This window comes from Gadus chalcogrammus, chromosome 18, assembly GCF_026213295.1.
Source record: "Gadus chalcogrammus isolate NIFS_2021 chromosome 18, NIFS_Gcha_1.0, whole genome shotgun sequence".
NCBI classification, from domain to species: Eukaryota; Metazoa; Chordata; class Actinopteri; order Gadiformes; family Gadidae; genus Gadus; species Gadus chalcogrammus.
This window is the reverse complement of record NC_079429.1, coordinates 14,424,908-14,440,016: the sequence shown is the minus strand read 5'-3', so window position 1 is coordinate 14,440,016 and position 15,109 is coordinate 14,424,908. Positions and strand designations below refer to the sequence as shown.

The 15,109-nt window shown below is 48.5% G+C and overlaps 1 protein-coding gene across 5 annotated transcripts in view; it reads left to right on the top strand.

Annotated features, from left to right (window-relative positions):
• The first annotated feature begins 273 nt into the window (after window positions 1-273).
• Window positions 274-15,109, top strand: part of rnf157 (ring finger protein 157) — a 24,226-nt gene continuing 9,390 nt past the window's right edge. For 3 of the 5 annotated variants that reach the window (XM_056576889.1, XM_056576891.1, XM_056576890.1), the window contains exons 1-10: window positions 275-939; window positions 2,568-2,686; window positions 10,360-10,448; window positions 10,910-11,062; window positions 11,373-11,490; window positions 11,747-11,813; window positions 13,194-13,237; window positions 13,754-13,801; window positions 14,271-14,342; window positions 14,858-15,017. In XM_056576889.1, the coding sequence (XP_056432864.1) occupies window positions 852-939; window positions 2,568-2,686; window positions 10,360-10,448; window positions 10,910-11,062; window positions 11,373-11,490; window positions 11,747-11,813; window positions 13,194-13,237; window positions 13,754-13,801; window positions 14,271-14,342; window positions 14,858-15,017 (958 nt within the window). In that variant the 5' untranslated portion in view covers window positions 275-851. Of the gene's footprint in view, window positions 940-2,567; window positions 2,687-10,359; window positions 10,449-10,909; window positions 11,063-11,372; window positions 11,491-11,746; window positions 11,814-13,193; window positions 13,238-13,753; window positions 13,802-14,270; window positions 14,343-14,857; window positions 15,018-15,109 lie in introns of all 5 variants that reach the window. The other 2 variants (XM_056576888.1, XM_056576893.1) reach the window with 2 other exon arrangements.

Here is a 15,109-nt window from a genome sequence, read left to right as displayed (position 1 = left end):
AGGCCAACGTCGGTTTTATTATAATACATTCTTGTATGATTAATTGTGTGTTGTTGAATTCACAACGTTGTACGGTTGTACAATATTAAACAGGGATGATCAAGGACGTTATATATATTATCTTTATTAGCGGTAGTCGACTTGTTGCCAACATTTTATAATAAAAATTGAAATTTTGTCAGTATGTTCAGGATTTGTTGAGTTACTTAAATTTGATTATAAGGGAGGATTTCAAGTTTTACAAATATTTGATTGTTGCACGCTGCAGTGCAGTCCGTGTCGATCACGTTTGGCGTAGGACGGTCCAGTAACAGAGGCGTCGCGAGCTCCTGGATTGGACTGCGCAAAACCACGGTCCGGATTTGTCCCTGACGTCATCACGGGTAGCAATAGAAGTGGTCTTTGACAGGACGTCGAACAAGACCATCGAAATCACACAGCAGTGAATTGAAACGGGAAGAATATGCTGAGTTCTTGGCAATTGAGTATCACAGAGCGCTAACAAATACAAGGGACTCGCTTTACTTGCTCTTTAAGAACCCGACACGCAAAGAAGATGCGATACCGTCACACAATAGAACCGCTCCGGTGTTAAAGGGACTCGCTCTCGGTTGGTCGTCCTCCGCACAGCGTCTCGGTCTGCAGCGTTCAACCGGGAGACATAAGCGGTCACAGAACCAACTAATCCCCGCAACGGTCACAACACTGGGCGCCCCATTACGAGGCCTTGGACCGGAGGGAAATGGCAATGGCAGCAAGAACTGGACTACATACTAGAAATTAAGTCGGTCGTTTAATATCGTGGATATAGAGTGTTATGCTAAATACGTTTATTTTGAATTCGACTGGAAATGGGAGCTTTTATAAGCAGACAGAACATAGGCGTGGAAGAAGTGGACATCCCGTCCAATTCGGTGTACCGTTATCCGCCGAAATCGGGTAAGTCCATAGTCATGTTGTGTGTGGGCTATACGGTCACTGAGGATTACTGATCAACTCTCATTGCGCAAGTTGTGTATGAATAACGGGAGGGCAACGAATCGTCCACAACAGACGCCATCGTTCAAGCCGTTAATATGCTGTCCTCATCGTCATAATCATTACGCTATCCAACGACATATGCATGCAGATACCTGTGGAGCCAGAGAATCAGCGCCATCTGGTCGGGAGAGACCAGTAGAGAGATAGGTCTGTCTATAGACCAACACGATCGGCAGCCTGTCTGCATTAAGATCATAAATAGCAATCGACCAGAATATTTTGATTTAAATGAAAAATGTAATAACATAGTGTTAGGTTGGAAATCCATGTTGAAAAGAGCTGTATGGAATTATGAAAATCCCTTGATTTGATAAGAGGTATTCCTGCATACAAGAAATGTGACGCCAACCACATGACTTAATATTGATCTTCAGATGGCTAATAGTTTGGATGATGTTCATAGCTAACAGTACATATGCCTACTGAACTAGTCTACGGCCTATACAACGCGTAGGGTCTGACGATTAGGTCAACACGTAAAACCCACAGAGACACTATGTGATTTCAGTACTTTCGAGGCTTGAACTAGTTACTAAGAAAGGTGTAAACTGAATTTAATTATTTAAATGTGACCTGGTCCCTGTGTTAAAGAGAAATGTTTACCTGGATTAAATCCCCAGAAACCCGTGTTGTGCTAATGCCTTCAAAAGCTGTGTGTATGAAGCAGAGAGGTTTGGTGAGGTTGAGGTTGTAGTTGTAGTTGCAGTGGTTGTTGTTACGGTATCTGGAACACATATATCCCAGAATTGCTGCTGCAGAAACTGAGCTGTCAGATCCACTTCTTGTGCTGAGATCTGGTGTCAAAAAAGCAGCTCACCTGTTGCAAAATAATACGATGACTGTTGATGAATATGTATCCATTTGTCTGTCTGTCTGTCTGTCTGACTGCCTTTCTGTCTGACTACATCAGCCTTTCTTTCTGCATCTATATATATGCATTTTGCTATCAAATAACCTGTGTTATTTCCCCAAATTGACATTGTAAAACTCAGAGGCACTATGTCATCATCTGTGTTTGATTATACACCGGGCTCAACCTCTAGGTGATATTTAACAGTTTGGTCATCAACACAGAGAGAGCGCTGGCAACAAAACAACATCTGGCCAAACTCCCATCCCAAACGGTCCAACAACAACAAGCCAAGCTACAAAGTATTCCCTCAACTCAAAAGGCAGCTTTGTACTTTGTAACTTTGGGTGTAGGCTCTCTGTTTGACTGCATAATGATGGTGTTGTAGAGAAAACATTGGTCATGCTTCACGTTTTAGATTTTTTTCACTGGGGTCTATAGTAATTAGTACGATTTATATCGTCCATTTGTGGTGTTCACAGCCACTCTCATGCATTTTAAATCTAATTGGCGACAGACGGCTCGATCAAGATTCTCCTGAGGTCACGGAACAAACCAATCATTTAAAACAATACAAAAATCTTTCTCAAGTACAATGTGAAAGACGATTATACAGCTATGTCTTCTTTTTAAGTTTCGAGTCATTGACCCTGGCCCTTTTGTGTTTTGTCTGCAGGAAGTTACTTTGCCAGTCATTTCATCATGGGAGGAGAGAAGTTTGACTCCACCCACCCAGAAGGTTACCTGTTTGGGGAGAACACCGACCTTAACTTCCTGGGAATCAGACCTGTGGCGGTAGGTATTGGTTACATTCCTCTCTCTGATCCAGGCGGTATTTAGTGGGAAACCTGGGCTAATGAAATAGGTAATGTTAAACAAAGTAGCATCGAACATCTATAGAGATGTATCCAAAGAACTATTGTAGTGAGGCATTCAGGTGAGCTGCTTTAAGAAAAAGCCTGACCAAAAAAATTAATTCTTAACTCGGTTAACCGGTTGTTATTTTAGTGACCTTGGGGCTTGATTTATGACAGAGGCCCTCTGAAAACTCAGAGATAAGGTGTTCATTACTCAAGGTTGCTGCTGCTGCGTGAACCAACGGTATCTGGAATAATTTAATTAAAACTAAAATTCAATGGGCTCCACGGTTGGCACGAGGCCTAATTGAAATGAAAAGAGAGTCCGTGGACTCCCATCCTCTGCTCCCTGGGAAGTGAAAGAGCTGGCCGGGCTCAGCTCATATTGATCGCTAAAGACGTCAAGGTCAAGACCTCGCCAGTCTCAGACCTAATGCAACCACGGCGCCACGGAAGAACGGAAGACGAAGAAGACAAAGAACTCTGCCTCTTGCTCTTTGAAGTTTTATTTCTTTGGGGACGTGTACTGTCTCTTTTTTTGTCAAGAACAAGTCGCGATATAGGTTGAGATGTTGCTACATAACATCAATCTCTGGGGAGACTCGAAGGAAGAATCCTTCAACCTGCTCCCTGATCTCAGGCAACCCGCCGTCTAGACCGGGGATAGATTTAGTAGTGGCCATTTTTTTGTCATCTCATCTCATCTCATTTTCTTCCGCTTATCCGGGGTCGGGTCGCGGGGGGAGCAGCTCAAGCTGGGGGCCCCAGACTTCCCTTTCCCGGGCCACATTGACCAACTCTGACGGGGGGATCCCGAGGCGTTCCCAGGCCAGTGTTGAGATATAATCTCTCCACCTAGTCCTGGGTCTTCCCCGAGGTCTCCTCCCCACTGGACGTGCCTGAAACACCTCCCAAGGAAGGCGCCCAGTGGGCATCCTTACCAGATGCCCGAACCACCTCAGCTGACTCCTTTCTAAGTAAAGGAGCAGCGGCTCTAATCCGAGTTCCTCACGGATGGCTGAGCTTCTCACCCTATCCCTAAGGGAGACGCCAACCACCCTTCTGAGAAAACTCATCTCGGCCGCTTGTACCCGCGATCTCGTCCTTTCGGTCATCACCCAGCCCTCATGACCATAGGTGAGGATAGGAACGAAAATCGACCGGTAGATCGAGAGCTTTGCCTTGCGGCTCAGCTCTCTTTTCGTCACAACGGTGCGGTAAAGCGAACGCAATACCGCCCCCGCTGCTCCGATTCTCCGGCCAATCTCACGTTCCATAGTACCCTCACTCGCGAACAAGACCCCGAGGTACTTGAACTCCTTCACTTGGGCTAAGGACTCATTTCCTACCCGGAGTAAGCAATCCATCGGTTTCCTGCTAAGAGTCATGGCCTCAGATTTAGCGGTGCTGATCCTCATCCCAGCCGCTTCACACTCGGCCGCCAGCCGATCCAGTGAGTGCTGAAGGTCACAGGCCGATGATCCCATGAGGACCACATCATCCGCAAAAAGCAGTGACGAGATCCTCAGACCACCGAACTGCAACCCCTCCCCACCACGACTACGCCTCGATATCCTGTCCATGTATATCACAAACAGGATTGGTGACAAGGCGCAGCCCTGGCGGAGCCCAGCACCCACCGAGAACGAAACTGACTGGCTGCCGAGGACGCGAACACAGCTCTCGCTTTGGGAGTACAGGGATTGGATGGCCCTGAGGATAGACCCCTTTACCCCATACTCCCGCAGCACCTCCCACAGTTTCTCCCGGGGGACCCGGTCATACGCCTTCTCCAGATCCACAAAACACATGTAGACCGGATGGGCATACTCCCAGGCCCCCTCCAGGATCCTTGCGAGAGTGAAGAGCTGGTCCGTAGTTCCACGTCCGGGGCGAAAACCGCATTGTTCCTCTTCAATCTGAGGTTCGACGATCGGCCGAACCCTCCTTTCCAGTACCTTGGAGTAGACTTTACCAGGGAGGCTGAGAAGTGTGATACCCCGGTAATTGGCACACACTCTCTGGTCCCCCTTTTTGAACAGGGGAACCACCACCCCGGTTTGCCACTCCTTTGGCACTGTACCCGACTCCCACGCGATGTTGAATAGGCGTGTCAACCATGACAGCCCCTCAACACCCAGAGCCTTTAGCATTTCTGGCTGGATCTCATCAATCCCTGGGGCTTTGCCACTGCGGAGATGTTTGACTACCTCAGTGACCTCCACCAGGGAAATTGACGACGAAACACCATCAACCTCGAGCTCTGCCTCCAACATAGAGGGCGTGTTATTCGGGTTCAGGAGTTCCTCAAAGTGTTCCTTCCAACGTCCGACAACCTCCTCAGTTGAGGTCAACAGAGTCCCCTCCTTACTGTACACAGCTTGGACGGTTCCCCGTTTCCCCCTCCTGAGGTGCCGGATAGTCTTCCAGAAACACTTTGGTGCCGACCGAAAGTCCTTCTCCATGGCCTCTCCGAACTTCTCCCACACCCGCTGCTTAGCCTCCGACACGGCAGCAGCTGCAGCCCTTCGGGCCTGTCGGTACCCTGCAACCGAGTCAGGAGTCCTCCAGGATATCATATCCCGGAAGGCCTCCTTCTTCAATCGGACGGCTTCCCTGACCACCGGTGTCCACCACGGTGTCCGAGGGTTACCGCCCCTTGAGGAGCCTAAGACCCTGAGGCCACAGCTAGCCACCGCAGCTTCAGCAATGGAGGCTTTGAACACAGCCCACTCCGGCTCAATGTCCCCAACCTCCACAGGAATGCTAGAAAAACTCCGCCGGAGGTGTGAGTTGAAGATACCTAGGACGGGGGCCTCCTCCAGACGTTCCCAGTTCACCCGCACTACGCGTTTGGGCTTACCAGGTCTATCCGGAAATTTCCCCCATTCCCTGATCCAACTCACAACCAGATGGTGGTCGGTTGACAGTTCCGCCCCTCTCTTTACCCGAGTGTCCAAAACATGCGGCCTCAGATCAGATGACACGATCACAAAATCGATCATTGATCTTCGGCCTAGGGTACTCTGGTACCAGGTACACTTATGAGCACCCTTATGTTCGAACATGGTGTTTGTTATGGATAATCCATGACTAGCACAGAAGTCCAATAACAAACGACCGTTCGGGTTTAGATCAGGGAGACCGTTCCTCCCCACCACGCCTCTCCAGGTGTCTCCATCGTTGCCCACGTGGGCGTTGAAGTCACCCAGCAGAACTACGGAGTCCCCTACTGGAGCCCCATACAGGACTCCATTCAGGGTCTCCAAGAAGGCCGAGTACTCTGAACTGCTGTTTGGTGCATACGCACAAACAACAGTCAGAGTTTTCCCCCCTACAACCCTTAGGCGCAGGGAGGCGACCCTCTCGTCTACCGGGGTAAACTCCAACACCGCGGCGCTCAGCCGGGGATTTATGAGTATCCCCACACCCGCCCGGCGCCTCACGCCCTTGGCAACTCCGGAGAAGAATAGAGTCCAACCCTTATCCAGGAGTACGGTACCAGAGCTGAGACTGTGCGTGGAGGTAAGCCCCACCAGATCTAACTGATAGCGCTCCACCTCCCTCACAAGCTCTGGTTCCTTTCCCCACAGCGAGGTGACGTTCCACGTCCCCAGAGCTAGCTTCTGCCGCCCGGGTCTGGTCCGTCGAGACCCCTGACCTTCGCTGCCACCCATGTGGCTGCGCACCCGACCCCAACGGGTCTTCCCACAGGTGGTGGGCCCATGAGATGAAGAGAGGGGGGGTGCCACGTAGTTTGTTCGGGCTGTGCCCGACCGGGCTCCGTGGCAAACCCGGCCACCAGGCGCTCGCCATCGAGCCCTCCGTCTGGGCCTAGCTCCAGACGGGGGCCCCGGGCTTCCTCCGGGCCGGGTCACATCTCCGCCATTTTTTTGTGCAGATTATATTTGCACAAAAAATGAGTGTCCTTAATTGGTCTCAGAATTTAAATTGTGAGGGTGTGGATTGGATGTGTGCATGCAATCTTTTCCTGATTTGTCTTTCATGTTTGGCTAGCAGATGGAAGAGTGGATTCATGAACTCCAGTATAGTGGTTTTGTTTTCATTGTGTGTGTGTGTGTGTGTGTGTGTGTGTGTGTGTGTGTGTGTGTGTGTGTGTGTGTGTGTGTGTGTGTGTGTGCGTGTGCGTGTGTGTGTCTGTATGTGTGTCTGTATGTGTGTGTGCATTTATTGTGTATGTTAATCAAAGGTCTTTCTCCACCCTGAAACTTTCCATGCAGCTTAGGAATGTCAAATGTAGGTCATGTATCAAGTACCATATGTAAAGGGTTTGTATCCCTGCTGATTCTGGATGTTTTATGGTAGGGAATGGGAGGGACGGTGTGTGTGTCCTCTGTGCTTTGTTTATAGTGGAGTGGGGAAACTATTATGATAACCCTGGAGACAAGTAATGTGTCATATTTAGACACCAAATCCCCAAACACATAGTCATTATGATTAAATAGCTGCCCGGGGTAGTCCACACACACACAGACACACACGCACACGCACGCACACACACACACACACACACACACACACACACACACACACACACACACACACACACACACACACACACACACACACACACACACACACACACACACACACACACACACACACACACACACACACACACACACACCAAAGCCCTCCCCAAAGTAGGCATTGTGGTATGTGCTTTAATATCAAGTTATACACGTTGGTAGTTTTATTTTTTAAAGTTCTTCAAAGCATAGCCTACCTGTCCAGTGCAACGGCCTCCACTGGCACAAACATTTATCAAGCCAACAAAGGTTTCTTGTGCCCTTCCTTTAAGAATGTATCAATATTGCTTTTTCTGCTTTAGTTAATGATTGTGTGTCTTTGTGTTTGTGTGTGTGTGTTTACCTGTGTGTGCACGCCTGTGTGGTTTGCCCGGCATGACTCCGGCTGGTACCAGATGTTTAGTTATACTAGATACTGTGCTAGTCACAGCTAAACATACACAGATAGGCACACACGCACGCATGCACGCACGCACGCACTCACACAAACAGAAACACACGCACACACACAAACAAACAAACAAACACACACACACACACACACACACAAGCAGAAACACTCCCACACAAACCCAAGCATACACACACGCACACATACACTCACAGTAAGGCCCAGATTCCTTCCCCCCCCCCGGCCGTAGGTGAAGGAGAGCAGTGTCGGGGTATCTAACCACATCCTACCCCGGGTGCCCCCCCCTCACACCCCCCATCGTCTCTCACAGAGCACCAGTCTTCTCAGCTCTCCTTTCCCACAGTCAGCTACTTTACCTTCAAAAACACACGACGAATGGGAAAAAGGAGACGAGGATTTGCAAATCCCGGTTGTTCAAAAAGAGCTGTGTTTGGTTAAGGGTTGGAGTTGACCTCCGAGCAGTTTAGAATCATGTTGTTTATGTAGAAAATCGAAATAATATGAATATGTTTGGTGATAATAGACCATCTGTCTTATCAATTCATATTTTTTATCCCGGTATGAAGGGAACACGCACTCAGTTATAAAAGAGGACATTGTATGAGCTCTACAATTACCGTAACGGCCTGTTGCCATAGTAACCTGACGAGCGACCGTAGAATATAAATGGCTCCTGCTCGATCTTAGTGCACACTCAGTGAACGAAACTGCAGCCACAGCGCCCATCAATCCACGGCGGGCATCGAAAGTCCAATTACGGGACAATTTTCTGGAACGGATCGATGTGGAATTCCACGAAGCCTGGTGGTGCACTGACCAGCCGCCCCCCCCTCACCTGCCGCTCCCGTCTGCTCACTGGCCCAGGTGAAACACACCGCAGCCCCACGGCCGCGTCTGCTGTTGGCTGTGGCACAGGGAAACAGATAGATGGGGGAAAGAAGAAGACACTGCATCAATAGACCATATGAATATTCAAAGGAATGATCAAGGTCAGTTTGGGATGGTAATCACACTCGGGGTGGATTGACCTCATTTCATAATAAACTACTTTACTTTCAAAAACACACGACGAATGGGAAAAAGGAGACGAGGATTTGCAAATCCTGGTTGTTCAAAAGAGCTGCGTTCGGTTAAGGGGTGAAGGTGAGCTCTGAGCAGTTTGGAATCATGTTGTTTATGTAGAAAATCTAAATAATATCAATATGTTTGGTAATAATAGACTGACTAATGTGACCACAAACAGATGAGGCTGTGTCTATGTGTATCTTGACAAAGCATTCGTCGTTGTCCTCGTGGGTGTAGTGGTGTCTACTCCTAGACGGATCCCCAATGGCATTGAAATCCTCTTTGATCCACACACCCATGTGTCTCTTCCTCATGATCTGTACATCATGAGGAAGCCCTGGAAGAGTTTTATACTTCTGCTGGTCTCTTGCACCTGTCTCCCCTCCCAGTGATCATTATCTGTCCTGTTAATGTGCCACTCCATGAATAAGCAGAACAAGTTGTCCTATGGAATCCGTCCTTGTTTATATGGGAGGGAGTGTATGTGTGCTTTTCTGTGTGCTTGTGTGGAGTACGAGTGCAGATAGACATGGTAAGGAAGGACGCCCTTCATATAGAAACACGCCACTGCATCTCAACACAATGTGTGCTACTGCCGTGGAAATATCAATCGTAACTATGATATACAATGATATACAAATTGTATAAACCCTGCTTATATAAATACTAGTCAATTGAAATTCATTTCTATACCTTCTCCTTGGACCAAGGGATACCTCCCATCCCGAAGTCTGATACTGAGGCCAATCGACTGATTCTTTGCTGTGTTACTTTCTTGCAGCCTCAGGGACATGTCCACTTCACTTCACTAACTTCAGCCATGGCCAATCCCAAACTCTCAACGATACTCTCTCCCTCTCACCTTTGTTTTCTTTTGTATTAACTACCCATGATTTGATAGTTTTCCTATATGAGTCATGTCTCATTGAATGAAGGAATGTCTCATTGAAGGAACTTTGCTCACTGTTGCTCACATCTTCCTCTTGCTCTAAAATTAAATCAAATATTTTTCTGTCCGAAGGGTCCTAAAAGTAAGTTATTCTTCATCAGTTGCCCTTATGGGTTTCCCATGGGTGCTAGTGATCTGTGAACGATGGTGACGATGGTTAATGTGCTCTGTGGCCTTATGCTCAGTCTGACAAGAAGGACACGGTGTGAGCTCGTTTCAGCACTTTTCAGCCTTTAGTTTGAATCATGCAGACAAGATGACGTTACCGGAATAGTATCTGTCAGCACTCAACATGTTGTTCTTAAACCAAATTGGTATGCATAAAAAGTCGTCCTTCGTGCCAACGAGGACCCCATGAATTCGCTCAAATCTCAGTCGGGCCCCCCAAGATCATAATATATTCAACCAACATCAGGATCCACATTGTTCAGCATGTAGCGACGCAGCTGCCTCTTGGGACCCCCTTGGGCCCCTACAGCCAACCAGGGGGCCCCAGATGTTAATTGACTGCGGCTCAAAGCTTTGAACAGGCATGGACCCCTCATACTTATTCATGCACTCATCGCGTGGGCTCCTCAAAGCGCAGGTTTGAATAAATAAACGTTTGACAGTGGGTGTTTGTTTTTTTCTTTCAGTTCCCGTATGCTGCCCCCCCACCTCAGGAACCAGTGAAAACGCTGAGAAGCCTTATAAACATCCGGAAGGACACACTGCGGCTCGTAAGGTACGGAAACGCCCCACATCGGCTTGGCCAATGGGCCTTATTCACCAAGCGGCCATCTGGGTTCTAAACACCAGCTGGTTGGAGGAACTGAATGCGTGGCGATAAGCTCCATTCAGTGTCTAGATGTAGGCTTCTATAGATCACATTTCATATCAGGATGACTATATTATGCATAATCAAATGAGTTAGTGATTAAGTTTTCTGTTTGGACCTGATTGGACCTGATTGGCCATACTCAAAGCCTGCCAGTTATTTACGACACGATTATCATTCAAAACAAGTCTTTGAACTCCGACCTGCATTTATTGGACCCACCAGGGAGAAATGTGTATTGCAATACTAGGATCCGCCAGAGATGGCACTGTCCCCGCTGTTTGATTTAAGACGTGATTACTCTCTTATAGGATCCTTACAGCCTTAGACCTTCTCTGATACATTCCCTCATCCCCGTCCTCCCGCAGGTGTAGCGAGGACCTGAAGTTGCCGGGTGAGGATGAGGAGGCTGTGAAGAACAGGGCCTGCTATAACATCGAGTTCACGTTTGACGCTGACACACAGGTGGCCATCACCATCTACTACCAAGCGATGGAAGAGTTCCACAGCGGGGTGCCAATGTAAGATCACAGCAGTATTAATGTTTATTGGTAATGTTGTAGAGTTTTGGAACATGTGGTTCAAATCAATGTGACTGCTCTGGAACCTTCATTCTGTCATCACTGAATCTGTGAACAATATCTTCATGATTTCGATAGTGTACAATGATACTATAGGTAATCATACTCAACTATATGTGGACCTTCCCGTGTCTTGAATAAAGTTATACAATTATAATAACGATGAATAACGTTTGAATTGGATCCTGACTTGTGTGGGCCCAACCCTGGCCAGGAGACAGTGTGATTGACGGGCCCTGTCTCCCTGCAGCTACCTTCCTCAGGACAGCTCCCTGCAGTCGGAGACGGTGCACTTCAAGAGGGGAGTCAGCCAGCAGTTTTGCCTGCCGTCCCACTCGGTCAACCTCAGCGAATGGGCTGACGAGGAGGTAGGCTCCGTGTGTACCCGAGTAGGCCGCCTCCCACGGGGTCAACAGCCCAGACATATTTAGGCCCAATCCCATATCTACCCCTTCCCCTTGTTTTGAAGGGGTAAGGGGAAGGGGGAAGGGGTAAGGGGTAAGGGGAAGGGGTAAGGGGTAGAAATGGGATTAGTGAGATGAGTCTGGTAGCCTACAGCACTGAAAAAAATCAATCGAATATAAAAATAACGTTCTGCTTCCTTCCCTTCCCTTGCCTTCCCAGCTGCTGTTTGACATGGACAAGGAGGTCTTCCCCATGGTGGTGCAGGCGGTGGTGGACGAGGGCGAAGGTCAGTACACACCGGCTTCCTGTCTGTACCAGTCGACCCTCAGTGGGCTTTCTTTTCCATTGAAGTGGGCGTCTGGTTGTAGTGAGTTACAATCTGGCCAGCTCAATATCCATGTATGTTGAACGCATGAGAACCACGATGTAGGCCTTTCAGGACACGTTGGCTCTGTTCACGTTCTGGCATCAACATGTGTCCCGTGGCGTTTTTCCACTTTAATATACTGGCCCGGCTCGGCACGGTTTGATCGCTGCAGCAGACCTGGGCTGGGCTGGGGCCCTCAGTACCTTATTGAGGGACGATTTATTCCAGTTTAGTCCTGTTTTAACATTGGGCAATGTTTCCTACATATTTCCCCAACTGCCACACAATGTCCATGAGAAAACAACGTTTTGAATGTAGAAATCACCAATCTAATCGTGTGAAATATTGTTCAATGACAAATCCTATTTCAAAATGCTTTTGCTTTTTTTTTTTTTTGCAAGAGAATATCTTCAAACTAACATTACCGCAGCGCCCTTCTATGAAACCTTGATTGTTGTTTTATAACTGGCCTGGAAACTGACCTGGCCAGGTTTTAAGATTTTAATAGATTTTAATATGACGCTGCTGGCATTTGAATGAGAACTTAAGGCTTCGTTATGGTTCCACATTGACGAAACGCAATCACCACGCAGTCGCTTCGCCCTTGCTGCTGCGTCGCCTCGATGCAAGGTTCCACTTTTTGGGAGGCGCACATCAGGCCCTTGCGTTGAACGCAAGGACGTAGTGGGTCCGTAAACCCCCTTGCATTGCGTCGACGTGGAACCATAACTAAGCCTTTACTCGTACTTCAACTTACATCAGTCGAGTAGGCGGTCCTTCGACACGGCCCAGGACACATTTACGTATGCGCTGCTAAAATAACGAGGCTTTATGTGTGACCCACTCCCAACAGGGTCTGAGCGATCAGACCGCCATGGGTCCTCGATGTGTCTTGAATGAATCCCACCTGTCCTTGGCACAACTGCATGTTGATACCAGTTGTGAAGAGGGCTTTTGTTACTCCCAATTATTCGCATGCTTATTGTTGTCATGGCTACTAGCTCTTGCATATTCATCTAAGGCACATTGGATACATATATAAATAAATATATATTTATGTATTCATATATATATAACTGCTAGATCTTTGAATACTGTATACAAACACTGGACACTGCTGTGTGGATGTGTTGTTTGCATGTGGAGATCGCAAATGTGTCCCCATGTTAAATGCTTTTGTGATACTGATTTTGGCTGAAATACTGTCTGTGTACATCTGGCATCTACAATATACCAGGTGTCACCAGAGACACAGATCCATAAACATTAATGAGCTTATTTATGTTTCTTGCCTTGCAGAACATATGGGCCACTCCCACGTGTTGCTGGCAACTTTTGAGAAGGTAAGAGAAATGGTCCTGTTGTTACAGACAATAGACGATAAATGCCTCGCTGAGCTCTTGCAACAACAGCTGGTGCTGATTCCTCTGTGTTTGTCATCAGATCAGACTCTAGAAAAGTAGTAAATGTAAATGTCATCAAGAGGAAGAGGAACATTTTGTGAAATATCAAGACTTTCTCATGAAATTCATTAATTTGAAGAGTGCCTCAAACTGAATCTACTTGGTGATATGCATTCCTCTGTGATACGCTTTAAAGTCTATCTGTAATCACCTTCTACCATGGGTTATGTTGTCCTCTGTAATGCTCTTTAAAGTGTATTTTTGAACACCATCTACCATGGGATATGTAGTCCTCTGTAATGCTAAGAGTATCTTTAATCACCCTCTACCCGGGGATATATAGTCCTTTGTAATGCTAAGAGTATCTTTAATCACCCTCTACCCGGGGATACATAGTCCTCTGCTCTGTCCAGTGTATCTGTAATCTGAGGAGTCCCGTGTGTGTGTCTTTGGCAGCACATGGACGGAAGCTTCTGTGTGAAACCGCTGAAGCAGAAACAAGTGGTGAGTTTAAAATGCCCACCCCCACCTGCCTCTAACCCCACCCACCCATCCACCCACCCACCTCTACCTCCACCCACCTCTACCTCCACCCACCTCTACCTCCACCCACCTCTACCTCCACCCATCCACCCACCTCTCCCTCCACCCACCTCTACCTCCACCCACCTCTGCCTCCACTCATCCACCTGCCTCTACCTCCATCCACCCCTTCCTCCACCCATCCCCCCACCTTTACCTCTACCCCCCACCCATCTCTCCCCCCACCCATCTCTCCCTCCACCCACCTCTACCTCCACCCATCTCTCCCTCCACCCATCTCTCCCTCCACCCACCTCTCCCTCCCCCATCCCCCCCTCTGTGTGCGTTGTTGTTTGACCTGGATAAACTGAAGGCGCCCCCCGTCTTGAGTGCTCCCCCGGTCCCCATGGCCCAGATAGTCTTGTGTTCTGAAACCGGTCCCTCTCCCCAGGTGGACGGGGTCAGCTACCTGCTCCAGGAGATCTATGGCATAGAGAACAAGTACAACAGCCAGGAATCAAAGGTACAACACTGGGCCCGCTGCTTACATTACAGGCTTCTTCCAGTGGTCAGGACCTCGTTTGGAGCGTTGCTAGCCCAAGGCTTTCCCCACCATGGGTGGGTACCCCACTTAGAGTCACCTGATATGCATATGGGGGTCGTGGGAGAATGCTGACTTACAAGCCATCGATATCCGATGAGACATTTTTGATAGAAAATAATCAAACCGCTTTGGAAGCTCTCATGAAAGTGTCCTGTATGTACGAAAAGAAGGGCAAATGATTCATAGCCACGAGAAAACTACCACTACCAACCGGCTCGTGTGGTTGGTACATGATCACCTGAACAACAGCATGACACACATCGTGTTGTGCAACATGACACGACGTGTGCGGGCGCAGAGGCAGGAAAATAAACTGGGGTTTTGACCCTGGCTCATGTCCCAATCACATCAGATCTAAAAACAGGTTTGCACGCCAAGCGGGGCGGAGAACCAGCTAAGTCTAATGAGTTTCACCCCCCCCCCCCCTCCCCCAGGTGGTGGACGACGAGATCAGCGACAACAGCGCCGAGTGCGTGGTGTGTCTGTCGGACATCCGCGACACGCTCATCCTGCCCTGCCGCCACCTGTGTCTGTGCAACGCCTGCGCCGACACCCTGCGCTACCAGGCCAACTGCTGCCCCATCTGCCGGCTGCGTGAGTCCCCCCCCCCCCCGCGGCCCCCCGGAGGGAGCATCGGGTCACTGCCGGACGGATCGATATTGATATTAATATTGATATCAATCCGA